Source organism: Salmo salar, chromosome ssa27 (genome assembly GCF_905237065.1).
Source record: "Salmo salar chromosome ssa27, Ssal_v3.1, whole genome shotgun sequence".
NCBI classification, from domain to species: Eukaryota; Metazoa; Chordata; class Actinopteri; order Salmoniformes; family Salmonidae; genus Salmo; species Salmo salar.
In genome coordinates this window covers 34,269,336-34,287,572 of record NC_059468.1, presented here as the reverse complement: position 1 = coordinate 34,287,572, position 18,237 = coordinate 34,269,336, and the positions used below count along the sequence as shown (strand labels likewise).

The 18,237-nt window shown below is 40.6% G+C and overlaps 1 protein-coding gene across 1 annotated transcript; it reads left to right on the top strand.

Annotated features, from left to right (window-relative positions):
• Positions 1-237: 237 nt before the first annotated feature.
• On the top strand, positions 238-14,793 carry LOC106588996 (cleft lip and palate transmembrane protein 1-like protein). The gene is made up of 16 exons (XM_014178609.2): positions 238-839; positions 947-1,041; positions 1,608-1,797; positions 2,183-2,337; positions 3,057-3,253; positions 6,703-6,797; positions 7,096-7,180; positions 9,034-9,137; positions 11,871-11,936; positions 12,051-12,101; positions 12,246-12,328; positions 12,683-12,717; positions 12,955-13,010; positions 13,126-13,170; positions 13,399-13,514; positions 13,944-14,793. Exons 1-16 carry the CDS (start codon positions 675-677, stop codon positions 14,032-14,034), a joined length of 1,629 nt encoding a protein of 542 aa, XP_014034084.1. The 5' UTR covers positions 238-674; the 3' UTR covers positions 14,035-14,793.
• Positions 14,794-18,237: the final 3,444 nt, after the last annotated feature.

The following is an 18,237-nucleotide window of genomic DNA, read 5'->3' as shown; positions in this document are numbered from 1 at the left end:
AGGTGTCGGACACTGCTAATAGCTACATATATTGTATTTATTCAAGTGCAGAGGTTGGAAATTAAAATAATAATGCTTCTATTGTTGATGTAGACCTGGCACTGACAGTGTAAAGGTGACTTGTAAAAACCGACATTATAATCAAGAGAGCACTGCACGGAGCATGGATGACATCTAGTGGCCAAGATATTTTCAGCTGGTATGCAGATTGTTGGATTTGCGCAGCCGCAGTTTGATACTTTCCTGACTATTGTAACCAGGAAATAAATCAAGGAAGTAGTTAGCTGACACATCCATGCTTCTTTAAAATAGCCGTGATATTGCAATTTCGAGATGCAAAGTGACGAGCAGAATTCGGGGATTTTATAATGCACAAAATATGGACTAATAGACTTTACATTTGATAGGTTAAAGACATGAGGAGACGTATAGTGTGGTCAACGATATCTAGCCATGGTTAGCCTAGCACCAGCCGACACCTGTGACCACATTGACCAGTCCATAAACTACACTAACGTTACAGTGAGCAATTCATCAACCGATGTTAATCTGCCTCAGCTAAATTCTCTCTGAGTTTCACATCTGTCCTTGACTCGGTTTCAGAAGAGGATAGCGTTGCTACGGTATCTGCCTGGCACATTTGGTATTTGAATGACTAGACGGGAGTCAGGAGCATGTTTCAGAAGACCTCTTTCACGACGCTGATAGTCGGGGTGTTCGTTGTGTATGTTTTGCACACTTGCTGGGTGATGTATGGCATCGTTTACACCAAACCTTGTGAGAACCCCAAATTCGAAAACTGCATCAACCCATATTTGGCAGGAAAACCAAGATTGCAGGTTGGTATGCATCATTGCAAGCTAGCTAGATGGAATGAAAACTTGCCAGTCAGACAGTTGTTTTGGGTGTGGAAACATTTGCTGTGTTCTTTATTCTCCATTCCCAGCTGAGTATCTACACAGCCTTGCGACCCAATGCTGATGGGGGACACACCCTCATTCACAAGGAGGAGGACTTTGATGTTGAGACCAAGTTTGAAAGGTGCAACATGTCTTACGGTGACAGGATATGGTGGTATCTATCAGTCAGTCAGTTGTAATAAGCACGATGATCACCTATGAAAACTTTGTGGTAGACACAGTCAGTGATCTCTGGGTATTTGCAGGATGACTAGGACTTCATATTAGCAAGTCATCTGTTACCAAAACGAGTGCAGATATCTGCCCACATTCATAGTAACTGATTAACATTGAACAAACTGCTATAGAGACTACTTCAACCTGCAAAGATTGACCTCTCCCTGCTATATTTACACAATAAGGCACAAGGGGGTTTGTGGTATACGGCCAGTATACCACGGCTAAGGGATGTTCTTACCCACGACGCAACGCGGAGTGCCTGGATACAGCCCTTAGCCTTGGTATATTGCCCATATACCACAAAACCCAGAGGTGCCTTATTGCTATTATGAACTGGTTATCAACGTAATTAGAGCAGTAAAAAGAACTGTTTTGTCATACCTGTGATAAACCACGACTGTCAGCTAATCAGCATTCAGGGCTTGAACCACCCAGTTCATATTCACCTATGTATCCCTTTTCCTAAAGGATAGTGAATGTTTCTCTCCCAAAGAAGACCTGTAAGAATGGGACGCTGTATGCCATGGTGTTTGTTCACCAGGCAGGTATGTCCCCGTGGCAGGACCCCAGACAGGTGCATCTGGTGTCCCAGCTCACCACCTACATGATACCCAAACCACCAGAGGTCAGCCTGATCTCAGGGGAGGAAGCACCACAGGTCAGACTACTATTACACTGCACTAAAGAGCACCATATTCCCTTTATAGTTCACTGCTATGGGCTCTGGTGAAAAGTAGTGCACTATAAAGGGAATAAAGTGATATTTGAGACGTAACCAACAAGATCCAAAGCAAGGCATTCATAGGTCTCTTTATTGTTAGGGTATGTCTGTATGCGCAGACAGTGTCCTGCCTTGGAATCAACCGTTCTGAATTGTCCCTTTTATAGCATCTTTTTTTTATCAGTCTGTTACATTTTAATACCTTTCACATTGGAATGCATTTTCTGTGGAGTACGTCTTTAAAACTGTCATGCTGATTGTGATGTTCAGTTTTTCCCTTGTCTTTTCCTCTGATCTGCTGTGGTCATTGTGCCCAGGGCAGGCGGAGCAGCAGAAACGGAAGCCTAAAGGAGGTGACTCTGCAGTGGATCGGCCCGTGTCTCACTGGCGCTCCCGTCTCACCCTCAATGTGGTGTCAGAGGACTTTATCTTCGACAGGGACTTCCTGCCCAGCGACGTGCACCGCTACCTGCGAGTGTAAGAACGCACTTATGATACAATTCATCATACACTCATAAATGGACAGCTGGAACTAATGATACAATACACAACACCTTCTTCAGGGTGAAGAAGGCACAGTGATGCTGAAACATTGGTGGTTTACCCAATCAATTACTGGGAGCTTGTATATAGAGTGTGACTCTCTTTATTTATTTTCATAGCCTACAGTTTACTCTCCATTAGTCAGCACCTCTACCAACCTTTTGGGGGTGTGCCAACTCATGCTTTGTATTACAATACAACAATTCTAAATTGAGGTTCCAGAGCCTTTATTAAAAGATGATCATCACTTAATTTATATGGAACAGTAAGACTTCACATTCTTACATGAAAGGCAGCTATGAAGAAGGTGAGGGCTAAGAAGTACATGTTGGTTTCCACAAAAATCCCCTTGATTTCATCAGCATCTTTCTCAGTGAAGCCTGAAATCACAACAAATCGACTCATTAAAAAGGCTTCCACCAGAGTGCACAGCCGACCCCATTTTGACGTAATTCCTTGCCTTCAAGGGGAAATGCTTGTTTAGGTTCCACCTCTTATACATAATCATGAATTGGGGATGGGAAAGAATGTCCTGGAGATTTCCACATGGACCGGGAAAGCATAAACAAATAGAGAACTGACAGCTGTCAGAGCCTCTTCCACTCAGACTTCATTAATGACATAAAAGTAGCAATTGTTTTACTGTGTTCCAGATTTGAAAATGGAAAGAAGAGGGTGTACCTTCCAGTGCTGTTTGTGGATGAGCTGAGCAACAGAGTGAAGGACTTGATGGAGATCAACAGCACCAGCACGGAACTCCCTCTCACTATCTCCTATGATACCATCTCCCTCGGGAAACTCCGCTTCTGGATTCACATGCAAGATGCCGTCTACTCCCTGCAACAATTCGGTGAGTAGTACTATAGAAATGGCATTATAATTCAATATCTCTATGGGTAGTACTATGACCGAACTCATTGGGGTGGTTTACCGGACACAGATCAAGCCTAGTCCTGTACAAAACATAATTTTCCTTGTCGATTCTTCATTGAGATTGCCTTTTAGTCGTGACTAGGCTTAATCTGTCCGGGAAACAGCACCCATTATGCTAGTTAATACTAGTGTACGGAATTGACACTAATCTGCGTGAGTCATACTACCTACCGCCAGAGGATCACAAACTGAACGACCGCATCACGAGAGTGACTTCTATCCTATAGTTGCTACTGTTATGTCATTAATAAAGTCTGAGTGGAAGAGGTTCAATAACTGTAGTAAGAAATATAAAATAAAATCCTTTGTTTTGTCTGTTTGAACATGCAAACTGATGTTTGATAAAGGGAGGAACTAAAACATTTTCAACTGAAAGACAATGATCAGAGCTTACCCATGATGTTGCACAACAATTTGAAGTCAATAAGTCATAGTTTAAGTCGAAGTTTGATATATTTGGGCTTGTGGCAATGCGGTATGTTTCCCCTATGATAGGATGTGCTAATACTTTTCAGTCTGTTTCTTTTTAGCGCTGGGTTTTATTTTAATGTTACTATCCACCAGCATGGCATTGTTTATTAATGAGAAACACCTGCAAAGTTCTTCCTCGTCCCGACTGAGCTAAACCGCTTTTTACCGTAGTCTACACTTGGCCACCTGAGCCATGGAGCAAATTAAAATAGGGGACGCAAACGTATGTTTTTGCACCTCCCCTTTTTACCAGAAAATTAACATAATAAATTGTATAATTTGTAATTTTTCACAGATTGTTGAGCTAGTCTTTATAGAACATGACCATTTTTATAAATGGTATAATTGTGTGTTATGATTGCATTTTGGGACCCTGCTCCCCCCGTCGCCCCAAGATGAACGTTTTTGACCACTAAAGTCTTGCTTCGCTACACGCTTCACTGATTTGATTAGTGCAGCTAAACCACAAGTGTCTATCCTATAATGAACAGGCACCCACAAGAGAAAATTTAACTCACTTTTTTTCTCTATTTTGTTGTGCAATTGTATTGGTGTTTCGTGTCCAATGCGCTCAGGGTGTTGTGACGTGTCATTTACCACATGCATCATGAGCGAAGTCATTGGACTTCCCCTATGAGAACCATGAGCACAGGCTGACTTGGATTTGCTGTACCGCAGCTGAAGTCTGCCAGCAGCCTACCTACCAAAGGTTGCACCATATCCATTACAATGTAGAAAAACACGTCTCTTATGGAAGATGCTAAAACTTTGGAGACGACAATAGATGGTGAAGTCAAAGATACTGGTTTCCCGATTTATGCTTATGACAAATCCAGCTCTAGAACCAGCCAGCTGGCTAATCTTTTGAATACGGTGTAGGTAGTTAAAAAAACAACAGGTAGCATTAGCAAGCTAGATAGCTAAGGTTAGCATGCTAGCTAGCTAAACTGACAGCTGTCAGTTCTCTATTTGTTTATGTTTTCCCGGTCCATGTGGAAATCTCCAGGACATTCTTTGCCATCCCCAATTCGTGATTATGTACAGTTGAAGTCGGAAGTTTACATAAACTTGGGTTGGAGTCATTAAAACGCGTTTTTCAACCACTCCACAAATTTCTTGTTAACAAACTATAGTTTTGGCAAGTCGGTTAGGACAACTACTTTGAGCATGACACAAGTAATTTTTCCAACAGTTGTTTACAGACAGATTATTTCACTTATAATTCACTGTATCACAATTCCAGTGGGTCAGAAGTGTACATACACTAAGTAGACTATGCCTTTAAACAGCTTGGAAAATTCCAGACAATTATGTCATGGCTTTAGAAGCTTCTGATAGGCTAATTGACATGATTTGAGTCAATTGGAGGTGTACCTGTGGATGTATTTCAAGGCCTACCTTCAAATTCAGTTCCTCTTTTGCTTGATCATCAAATAAGAATTTGTTCTTAACTGACTTGCCTAGTTAAATAAATAAAGGTAAAATAAAATCATGGCAAAATCAAAAGAAATCAGCCAAGACCTCAGGGGGAAAAAATGTAGACCTCCACAAGTCTGGTTCATCCTTGGGAGCAATTTCCAAACGCCTGAAGGTACCACGTTCATCTGTACAAACAATAGTACGCAAGTATAAACACCATGGGACCACGCAGCTGTCATACCGCTCAGGAAGGAGACGTGTTCTGTCTCCTAGAGATGAACGTACTTTGGTGCGGAAAGTGCAAATCAATCCCAGAACAACAGCAAAGGTCCTTGTGAAGATGCTGGAGGAAACGGGTACAAAAGTATCTACATCCACAGTAAAACGAGTCCTATATTCACATAACCTGAAAGGCCGCTCAGCAAGGAAGAAGCCACTGCTCCAAAACCGCCGTAAAAAAGCCAGACCACGGTTTGCAACTGCACATGGGGACAAAGATTGTACTTTTTGGAGAAATGTCCTCTGGTCTGATTAAACAAAAATCGAACTTATGCCATAATGACCATCCTTATGTTTGGAGGAAAAAGGGGGAAGCTTGCAAGCCGAAGAACACCATCCCAACCGTAAAGCACGGGGGTGGCAGCATCATTTTGTGGGGGTGCTTTGCTGCAGGAGGGACTGGTGTACTTCACAAAATAGATGCCATCATGAGGCAGGAAAATGATGTGGATATATTGAAGCAACATCTCAAGACATCAGTCAGGAAGTTAAAGCTTGGTCGCAAATGGGTCTTCCAAATGGACAATGACCCCAAGCATACTTCCAAAGTTGTGGCAAAATGGCTTAAGGACAACAAAGTCAAGGTATTGGAGTGGCCATCACATAGGCCTTACCTCAATCATATAGAACATTTGTGGGCAGAACTGAAAAAGCGTGTGCGAGCAAGGATGCCTACAAACCTGACTCAGTTACATCAGCTCTGTCAGGAGGAATGGGCCAAAATTCACCAAACTTATTCTGGGAAGCTTGTGGAAGGCTACTCAAAACGTTTGACCCACGTTAAACAATTTTAAAGGCAATTCTACCAAATACTAATTCAGTGTATGTTAACTTTTGACCCACTGGGAATGTAATGAAAGAAATAAAAGCTGATATAAATCATTCTCTCCACTATTATTCTGACATTTCACATTCTTAAAATAAAGTTGTGATCCTTACTGATTTAAGACGGGACTTTTTTACTCGGATTAAATGTCAGGAATTGTGAAAAACTGAGTAAATGTATTTGAGTTTAAATGTATTTGGCTAAAGTGTATGTAAACTTCTGACTTCAACTGTATAAGAAGCTTGCGTCATTCTTCGGAGGTGGAACCTAAACAAGCATTTCCGCTCAACGGCAAGGAATTACGTCAAAATGGGGTCGGCTGTGCACTCTGGTGGAAGCCTTTTTAATGAGTCGATTTGTTGTGATTTCAGGCTTCACTGAGAAAGATGCTGATGAAATCAAGGGGATTTTTGTGGAAACCAACATGTACTTCTTAGCCCTCACCTTCTTCATAGCTGCCTTTCATGTAAGAATGTGAAGTCTTACTGTTCCATATAAATGAAGTGATGATAATCTTTTAATGTTTATATTTTAAAATGTTTAGTCATTTAGCAGTCGCTCTTATCCAGAGTGACTTACAGGAGTGCACATAGACAGATTATTTTTCATCTAGTCGGCTCGGGGATTTGAACCAGCGAACTTTGAGGCTGTTACTGGCCCAATGGTCTTAACCGCTAGGTCTACATGCCACACACATGCATGACTGAGATTCACTAAATTATTCCTGTGTCACATTGCAACTTAAAAGCATGTTTCATTTGCAGCTCCTGTTTGACTTCCTGGCCTTCAAACATGACATCAGCTTCTGGAAGCAGAAGAAAAGCATGGTGGGGATGTCCAGCAAAGCAGGTGGGTTGACTTCTTACGAAGATGCTGTTAGTCAGGTTTGGGGTCTATTACAATTAAAGTAATTCAGGAAATGATTTGAATTGAAAACTTTTGAAATGAATACAAACCGGTGTACCTGGCACCTACTACCATACCCTTTTCAAAGGCACTTAAATAATTTGTCTTGCACATTCACCCTCTGAATGGCACGCATACACAATCCATGTCTCAAGGATTAAAAATCCTTTTTTAACCTGTCTCTAGAGGTCGACCGATTTAATTGGCAGGGCCGATTTCAAGTTTTCATAACAATCTGTAATCGGCATTTTTGGATGCCAATTACATTGCACTCCACGAGGAGACTGTGTGGCAGGCTGATCACTTGTTACGCGAGTGCAGCAAGGAGCCAAAGTAAGTTGCTAGCTAGCATTAAACTTATCTTATAAAAAAACAATCAATCTTAACATAGTCACTAGTTAACTACACATGGTTGATGATATTACTAGTTTAACTAGCTTGTCCTGCGTTGCAAATAATCAATGCGGTGCCTGTTAATTTATCATCGAATCACAGCCTACTTCGCCAAACGGGTGATGATTTAACAAGCGCTTTCGTGAAAAAAAGCACTGTCGTTGCACCAATGTACCTAACCATAAACATCAATGCCTTCCTTAAAATCAACACACAGATATATTTTTTTCAACCTGCATATTTAGTTAAAAGAAATTCATGTTAGCAGGCAATATTAACTAGGGAAATTGTGTCACTTCTCTTGCGTTCTGTGCAAGCAGAGTCGGGGTATATGCAGCAGTTTGGGCCGCCTGGCTCTTTGCGAACTGTGTAAAGACCGTAATTAATTTGCCAGAATTTTACATAATTAAGTACATAACATTGAAGGTGGTGCAATGTAACAGCGATATTTAGACTTATGGATGCCACCCGGATTTGGCCATATTAATGAGCTAAGGCTCGTATTTCTGTGTATTTATTATAATGAAGTTTATGATTTGATAGAGCAGTCTGACTGAGCGGTGGTAGGCAGCAGCAGGTTCGTAAGCATTCATTCAAACAGCACTTTTCTACGTTTGCCAGCAGCTCTTCGCAATGCTTGAAGCACAGCTCTGTTTATGACTTCAAGCCTATCAACTCCCGAGATTAGGCTGGCAGTACTATAGTGCATATAAGAACATCCAATAGTCAAAGGTATATGAAATACAAATGCTTTAGAGAGAAATAGTCCTATAATTCCTATAATAACTACAACCTAAAACTTCTTAACTGGGAATATTGAAGACTCATGTTAAAAGGAACCACCAGCTTTCATATGTTCTCATGTTCTGAGCAAGGAACTTAAACGTTAGCTTTCTTACATGGCACATATTGCACTTTTACTTCAACACTGTGTTTTTGCCTTATTTAAACCAAATTGAACATGTTTCATTATTTATTTGAGACTAAATAGATTTTTATTTATGTATTATATTACGTTAAAATAAGTGTTCATTCAGTATTGTTGTAATTGTCATTATTACATATATATATATATATATATATATATATATATATATATATATATATATATATATATATATATATATATATATATATATATATATATATTAAATAAATAAATAAAAATCGGCCGATTTTAATCGGTATTGGGTTTTTGGTCCTTCAATTATCGGTATCAACGTTGAAAAATCATAATCGGTCGACCTCTAGTCTCCTCCCCTTCCTCTACACTGATTGAAGTGCATCTATCAAGTGACATTAATGAGGGATCATAACTTTCACCTGGTCAGTCTGTTTTGTCTGCTGTATTTTCAGTTTTTGACTATTCCCCTTACATGTGTTTATGTTGTGGTCCTTTCCAGTACTGTGGAGGTGTTTCAGCACCATTGTGATTTTCATGTACCTGTTTGATGAGCAGACCAGCCTGCTGGTACTCATTCCTGCTGGAGTAGGCTCAATGATCGAGGTACGTCTCCTCACGTGCATTTATTTTTATCCCAAATGGCTCCCTATGTAGTGCACTACTTTTGACCCAGCCTATATACAGTTGAAGTCGGAAGTTTACATACACCTTAGCCAAGTAAACTCCGTTTTTCACAATTCCTGACATTTAATCCTAGTAAAGATTCTCTGTCTTAGGTCAGTTAGGATCACCACTTTATTTTAAGAATGTGAAATGTCAGAATAATAGTGGAGAGAATGATTTATATCAGCTTTTATTTCTTTCATCACATTCCCAGTGGGTCAGAAGTTTAAGTACACTCAATTAGTATTTGGTAGCGTTGCCTTTAAATTGTTTAACTTGGGTCAAACGTTTTGGGTAGCCTTCCACAAGCTTCCCACAATAAGGTCAGTGACTTTTGGCCCATTCCTCCTGACAGAGCTGGTCTAACTGAGTCAGGTTTGTAGGCCTCCTTGCTCTCACACGCTTTTTTAGTTTGCCCACACATTTTCTATAGGATTGAGGTCAGGGCTTTGTGATGGCCACTCCAATACCTTGACTTTGTTGCCCTTAAGCCATTTTGCCGCAACTTTGGAAGTATGCTTGGGGTCATTGTCCATTTTGAAGACCCATTTGCGACCAAGCTTTAACTTCCTGACTGATGTCTTGAGACGTTGGTTGCTTCAATATATCCACATAATTTTCCTTTCTCATGATGCCATGTATTTTGTGAAGTACACCAGTCCCTCCTGCAGCAAAGCACCCCCACAATATGATGCTGCCACCCCCGTGCTTCACGGTTGGGATGGTGTTCTTCGGCTTGCAAGCTTCCCCCTTTTTCCTCCAAACATAACGATGGTCATTAATGCCAAACAGTTCGATTTTTGTTTCATCAGACCAGAGGACATTTCTCCAAAAAGTACATTCTTTGTCCCCATATACAGTTGCAAGCCGTTTTTATGGCGTTTTTGGAGCAGTGGCTTCTTCCTTGCTGAGCGGCCTTTCAGGTTATGTCGATATAGGACTCGTTTTACTGTGGATGTAGATACTTTTATACCTGTTTCCTCAAGCATCTTCACAAGGACCTTTGCTGTTGTTCTGGGATTGATTTGCACTTTCCGCACCAAAGTACGTTCATCTCTAGGAGACAGAACACGTCTCCTTCCTGAGCGGTATGACAGCTGCGTGGTCCCATGGTGTTTATACTTGCGTACTATTGTTTGTACAGATGAACGTGGTACCTTCAGGCGTTTGGAAATTGCTCCCAAGGATGAACCAGACTTGTGGAGGTCTACAACGTTTTGTAATGAAACCGCAGGGAGCAGGTCTCGAACCCTCGAACTTCTAGCCCGAGGTCCGGCGCGCTATCGACTGTGCCGCAAAAGCATGCTCGTGCGGCAGAGTCGATATCCGCGCTTATAAACCCAGGGTCGTTACAGTTTTTTTCTGAGGTCTATGTTGATTTCTTTTGATTTTCCCATGATGTCAAGCAAAGAGGCACTGAATTTGAAGGTAGGCCTTGAAATGCATCCACAGGTAAACCTCAAATTATGTCAATTAGCCCATCAGAAGCTTCTAAAGCCATGATATAATTGTCTGGAATTTTCCAAGCTGTTTAAAGGCACTGTCAACTTAGTGTATGTAAACTTCTGACCCACTGGAATTGTGATACAGTGAATTATAAGTTAAATAATCTGTAAACTGTGAATGGAAAAATTCCTTGTGTCATGCACAAAGTAGATGTCCTAACCGACTTGCCAAAACTATAGTTTGTTAGCAAGAAATTTGTGGAGTGGTTGAAAAATGAGTTTTAATGACTCCAACCTAAGTGTATGTAAACTTCCGACTTCAACTGTATATCCCTATTTAACTGTCCTTCCTCACAAAGTTTGCACTTGTTTAATAATTCACATTTGAAATGAAATGACTGGTATATAGATCATACTACACTTCAGGAGAATGGCGATATTATTGGGACACAGGAGAAAGGAGATATTATTGGGACAAGAGGGGAGGTATTGTTGGGACGCAGGGGGAAGGGGTTATTGTTGGGACGCAGGGGGAAGGAGTTATTGTTGGGACGCAGGGGGAAGGAGATATTGCTGGGACGCAGGGGGAAGGAGTTATTGTTGGGACGCAGGGGGAAGGAGATATTGTTGGGACGCAGGGGGAAGGAGATATTGCTGGGACGCAGGGGGAAGGAGTTATTGTTGGGACGCAGGGGGGAGGAGTTATTGTTGGGACGCAGGGGGGAGGAGTTATTGTTGGGACGCAGGGGGGAGGAGTTATTGTTGGGACGCAGGGGGAAGGAGTTATTGTTGGGACGCAGGGGGAGGAGTTATTGTTGGGACGCAGGGGGGAGGAGTTATTGTTGGGACGCAGGGGGGAGGAGTTATTGTTGGGACGCAGGGGGGAGGAGTTATTGTTGGGACGTAACTCAGTGTCTGGAAATGGGGTTCCATTTGGGACGCACAGGGTGTTTCCCAGAGTTCTCTATTTGCACAGTTACTGTTGTTCACGTTAGTAAAATGTCTGACCCCATTGACTTTTGTCAGATTGAGTTGATTATCTTTTCTGTTTGCTGCACTATTCAGTGACTATCAATGTTGTCCTCCTTTGTAGGTTTGGTAATTCCATCATCCATGTCCTGGTTTCTCTTAATCCCCTACATTTTAGATCCTTGTGGATGATAGTGCAATAAACTACAAGAACACAATGTCCTCTCGCCACCTGACTGGTTTATCTGTCCCTCTACAGGTGTGGAAGGTGAAGAAAGCCTTTAAAATACAGGTTATCTGGAAGGGTGTAAAACCCACATTTATAGTAAGTCTGGTTTGTTTGTAAAGATATCAGTTCATCTGAGTTAATTTTCTCAGGATTACGTTTGCTCTCTGTTTGTTCTACATTGATATCAAGTGTGTGTTTGTCTCCCCACAGTTTGGAAAGTCTGACGAATCAGAGAGGAGGACTGTAGAGTATGATACTCTTGTGAGACTTGCCATATACCTTTTTTATGTCCATTTCAAAAAGCACCAAACATTACATGTGTTCATTTGTCCTCAATTTGTATACAGTAGCGTTGTCATAAATAGCATCCGTTTGATTTTCCTTGCAACGTTCTTCTCTTCCCAGGCAATGAAGTACCTGTGGTATTTACTCTACCCAATGTGTATTGGAGGAGCGGTTTATGCCTTAGTGTTTTTGAGATACAAAAGGTAGGCTATAACTTTGGACAATAACACTAGGGTCTACTATAGTGATGGGCAACTGTAGTAGTTTTTTGGGAGCGAGAAATTATTATTTTGGATTTAAAAAAGACCCCAGACTACACTTGAAATTACAATGGACCTATGTCTTCTTGAAATAATGTCCCTTTTTATGGCCTGCAAATAGAGTTTGACTAACAAATTGACTTCCCAAAAACATCTGTGCGGCCCTCGGTGGCATTTAGAAATCCCAATGTGGCCCTGGAGCCTCGAGATGTGGCCCTGGAGCCTCAATATGTTGCCCAGACCCGGTCTACTATGTGTTTTGAATGTGTAATGTCTCCTCTGCTTTCTGTTTGGCAGTTGGTACTCCTGGATCATCAACAGTTTAGTGAATGGTATGTTCTCTGACATTATCCTGAAGCCAGCATGATTTGCTTTAATTCACTTTTAAAAGCCAGATTTACCTTAAGTGTTATTTTTTATTTTTTTAGATCAAATGTTTTATTGTATGTTCAGTCAATAGGCAGAGTCATTGGACAAATAAGAAATGCATTGTCAGTGCACGTCCATGATCACATGATAATTAAGAATAGAAGCATTGTTATTGTCATTGATGGTTTCTTTTTTGACAGGAGTGTACGCTTTTGGATTCCTCTTCATGCTACCTCAACTCTTTGTTAACTACAAGGTCAGTTACATTATACTGAGCGTTAGTGCACATGTCTTCTGTTGTATGTTATCTTTAGCATGCCGCTAAAAGCCAGATGCTGGTGTCCATATCGATTATTTTCTTGTTTCAACAGTTCAAATCTGTGGCACATCTACCCTGGAAAGCATTCATGTATAAAGTGAGTGAATTATATAAGATCTCATTTGAGAGATCGTCAGGTTTTACACTGTTAGATGTCTCGGAAATGGTTTTATCATTGAAGGACAATAACAGTATGGTTACTGGAATGTGTAGTAATTGTTGCAATGAAACATCCATAAATATATCAGAAAGAAAGACTACATAAAGTGATGATGATGATGAAGCTGAAGGACGTTAATGATAGTTTATATTTGTCCATCCCCAGGCGTTCAACACCTTTATCGACGACATATTTGCCTTCATCATCACAATGCCCACCTCCCACCGGTTAGCCTGCTTCAGGGATGATGTGGTTTTCCTCGTCTACTTGTACCAGAGATGGTAAGCCACACGGCAGATACACACACAGAGGTAGGATCTTCATTTGATCACTGTTTTGTTGCTGAGAATTTCCCTAAGCTGCAGGAAATGCAGATAACCTTTGATTTACATAAATTTACTGAAAACTCAAACTAACACAAGGTTATATTAATATATTAAGTAGCCTACTTTTTCCAGCTGATAGACTAACCACTGATTAAGCAACATTGTAGACTAAACATTCAAATTCTGTTACCGCAAGATTATTTATCTGCAACAATACTGGTCAAATTAAGATCCTATACACACACTGCACTAAATTGACTGTTGCAGTTGGTAAAATGAGTCACTTGTAAGTAACAATATCTCCAATGCTACAACAGAATATTCTCACATTGAACGCATCAATTTGTTTACTACAACTTCTTTCCACTATTTTTCTATCGTAAGGCTGTATCCTGTTGATAAGACCAGAATGAATGAATACGGACTGTCTTACAATGAGGAAGAGAAACCCAAAGGAAAGGCCCATAAAGACTAAAACTGATCACAGACACACATGCAGGTCCTGAGAGCCATATGTAGAATATGGACCTACATGTTGCTGTGCTGGGATTGGGTACAATGCCTATAAAACACATTGGTGTTATTTGTCAGAAGGTGGATTTGCCTAGGGAAGGTTCAGCTATCCTTACTGCCCTGCTAAGCCCCTCACTCCCAACCAGTCACCACCCACCCACCAACCTTATACCTACCCAGACCATTGAAGACTTGTGGGCTTTCCTAAGCGATGCCTAGTACAGCACTGGTTGAATTGACCACAGCTGCCTCCAGTTGAAGGACATGGACCAACCCATTATGTATACCATGATTGGTGAATGTGTTTGTCTCTGGAATGAGACCAACTCAGTCCCACACACCCCTTGCCTGCCTACACTTGTTTCCCCCCCCCCCATCCAACTTATAGAAACAGAACACCTGGTGTGTCATATCATGATGTCATCATCAGGAGACGCTGACTGATGTCAACACGTTTTGTTCTCTTGGTCAAATGTACAGAATCCTGTTTGATCATTCAGGAGAAGATATGTGCATTGGTTTGTATTTGATCTTGTAAAGTATTAGAACATGAAGATCACGAGATGATGGTGCCAAATATGGGAAATTATATTTGATGTGCTTTGAATGCGAACATTTGTGATGTTACATTTTGTTAATTGTTATTAAAGCATTTGATAATGTTTGATTGTTTTGGTAGAGTTTTGAGTAAATTAATAAATTGACTTCAGTGTTATAAGGACCAATTTGGTGGAAATTATATTTACTTTTGTCAAAATATGATTTAAGACCCATATGATATGTGACAGTGTCTGGTATTTTTAAATGTTTATTGATCAAGTTCTATCACGTAGTACAGGGGTATTTGACTTTTACCCTACGACTTCCAGAGCCTGCTGCTTTTCTGTTCTACATGATCATTAATTGCACACGCCTGGTGTTCCAGGTCTAAATCAGTACCTGATTAGAGGGGAATGATGCAGTGGAACTGGGTTTGAGGTCGAGGGCTGTAGGTGACGCTTTGTTTTCAAACAAATCTCTTGTTTGCTTTCCTCCCACCAGGATGGGTATCATTTAATTTAGCCCATATTAGTTTCATTTTGTGAATTGTTTGCATCATGCCATGGCTGTAGGCAGGTGTCCAATGACCCAGGTTTATTAAAATATATACAGTTGAAGTCGGAAGTTTACATACTCTTAGGTTGGAGTCATTAAAACTCGTTTTTCAACCACTCCAAACATTTCTTGTTAACAAACTATAGTTTTGGCAAGTCGGTTAGGACATCTACTTTGTGCATGACACAAGTAATTTTTACAACAATTGTTTACAGACAGATTATTTCACTTATAAAATTCACTGTATCATAATTCCAGTGGGTCAGAAGTTTACATATACTAAGTTGACTGGGCCTTTAAACAGCTTGGAAAATTCCTGAAAATTATGTTGTGGCTTTAAAAGCTTCTGATAAGCTAAATGACATCATTTGAGTCAATTGCAGGTGTACTTGTGGATGTATTTCAAGGCCTACCTTCAAATTCACTGCCTCTGCTTATCATGGGATAATCAACAAAAAATCAGCCAAGACCTGATCAAACATTTTAGATTTCCACAAGTCTGGTTCATCCTTGGGAGCAATTTCCAAACACCTGAAGGTACCATGTTCATCTGTACAAACAATAGTAAGCACGTATAAACACCATGGGACCACGCAGCCATCATACCACTCAGGAAGGAAACGCTTTCTGTCTCCTAGAGATGAACGTACTTTGGTGCGAAAAGTGCAAATCAATCCCAGAACAACAGCAAAGGACCTTGTGAAGATGCAGGAGGAAACAGGTACAAAAGTATCTACATCCACAGTAAAACGAGTCCTATATCGACATAACCTGAAAGGTCGCTCAGCAAGGAAGAAGCCACTGCTCCAAAACCATAAAAAAGTCAGACTACGGTTTGCAACTGCACATGGGGACAAAGATCGTACTTTTTGGAGAAATGTCATCTGGTCTGATGAAACAAAAATATAACTGTTTTGCCATAATGTCCATTGTTTTGTTTGGAGGAAAAGGAGGGGGGGGGGGGCTTGCAAGCCAAAGAACACCATCCCAACAGTGAAGCACGGGGGTGGCAGCATCATGTTGTGGGGGTGCTTTGCTGCAGGAGGAACTGGTGTACTTCACAAAATAGATGGCATCATGAGGCAGGAAAAGTATGTAGATATATTGAAGCAACATCTCAAGACATCAGTCAGGAAGTTAAAGCTTGGTCGCAAATGGGTCTTCCAAATGGACAATTTCACATGCTTAAAATAAAGTGGTGATCCTAACTAACAGGGAATTTTTTCTAGGATTAAACGTCAGGTATTGTGAAAAACTGAGTTTAAATGTATTTGGCTAAGGTGTATGTAAACTTCCGACTTCAACTGTAAATTGCCTTGCCTTATTCAGGTGCAGAATGACAGATTTTGACCTTGTCAACTCAGGGATTCGATCTAGCAACCTTTTGGTTACTGGCCCAACGCTCTAGGCTACCCGGCAATCATGTAAATGATTGCCAAATGATTTTGAATGTACCTGGGGCATGGGATGTCATCACGTAGGCCTAACTATAAAACTCCACTCCACATTTAATTCTAAATGCCTACTACTTGCAAAATACATGTTTTTTCAACTATAGAAATTGTGCTTTTAGATTGTTGAAAGCATCGTGATACATTGAAATTCAACTAACTTTTGGCTGTCTTCTATGGTAGCTACATTCTGGTCAAGTTCTGTTTGACATTAAGGGGATGGTCTCTTGGAAACAGTCCTTGCACATCACTGGAACATTGCTATGAAAACTTTAGTTAATAGCCTAATGAAACTCTTAAGGGAACGTTCTCTAAAATTGTGGGAACGTTTGTTGTTAGCTGGGAAGCAAGGGATAAGAATGTCCATAGATACAGAACACAAAGACTGAATGACAGGTTTGTGTCCATAGATACAGAACACAAAGAATAAACGACTGGTTCGCGTCTCTGGCAACCTAACCAATAGAACTAACAACCATGTTTGGTGGAAAGACTGATTTTAAAAGGGCAGCCAAGTTCTGATAGTTGTTCCACACATTCTTTCACATGAGAGCTTGCTCAGAGCTGATCTGTTCGGTCAAAAGAACAATTTGTGAAAAAGAAAGATCGGAATTGAGCTGCCTGTCTAAACACAGCCTATTAATTCACTTATCAAAATGTCAAGAAGACGTGTTATTTCTAAGTGTAAATGTGTGTGTTATAGTAGTTGATGTAGGGTGGCATCTATCAAACTGTATGTCACACCTTGTACTTTATGGGGGGGGGGGGGCATGTCCAGAAGTAATCAAATTAGCTAATTAAATTAGATAACCAAGTGGTTTCACTCATGGTTGTAAACATCCGGTTTGTGGGGGACTGATTTGGGGGGTTGGTAATTAAGTAGGGGTGTGTTCTCTTGTGGCTGTGGGCTTTAGTTATGTTAATTAAGACTATACATTAGAGTGCATTAGGTTTGTGTGGGTGTTGTCTGTGATTGATGTCTGTTTAGATCATATGATGTAATGTTGGGTAGAACCTGACCCAGGAGTCATGACTTATATCAGATCTGCGATTAGGGACTGATTCCTATAGAATGGTATTTGTGCTTAGAAGAAGATTATTTTACGCATTAACATTTGTAACATATAATATTATTAGATTATATGAACTTAACTCTATCCGCTGATGCTGCAGACAACAGTTTCCAGAAAGTTTAATTGGTGATGGAAAATATCTGTTGTTCATTACATCATCACATACACATTCAATCACATGGTGGTCAATTAAACTTATGTTAGGAACTCAGATATGCCAGTGAGCAATTTACAAGTTTTAATCCTATATAATCCTCTATTTACCAGAAGGTAACAAACCACTTATCCTAATGGATAGGAGTGGGTGTAGGGGAGGTTGTCGTACTTCTTTGAACAGTCTTTTCACTTACGGGATACAGTAGATCACCCCCAGAAGACTTTGCAAGGGTTAAATCTGCATAAGCATTGTTGATTGGCTGTTACCTTAAGACAAGACAGGCCCTCTCTAGACCCTTTTGTAAATATGGGGTGGTGTATCTCGACTTCTAGCTGTAGCCTGGTTGAGAGTCTGGGTGATAGATGTAAATGCGGAGAAAGGGGGTCACA

Coding starts and splice junctions, on each gene's coding strand:
- LOC106588996 (XM_014178609.2), top strand. CDS start 675: ATGTTTCAGAAGACCTCTTTCACGACGCTGATAGTCGGGGTGTTCGTT. Junction 9,138..11,870: donor GAGTAGGCTCAATGATCGAG/GTACGTCTCCTC, acceptor GTCCCTCTACAG/GTGTGGAAGGTGAAGAAAGC. Junction 12,329..12,682: donor GTGTTTTTGAGATACAAAAG/GTAGGCTATAAC, acceptor TCTGTTTGGCAG/TTGGTACTCCTGGATCATCA.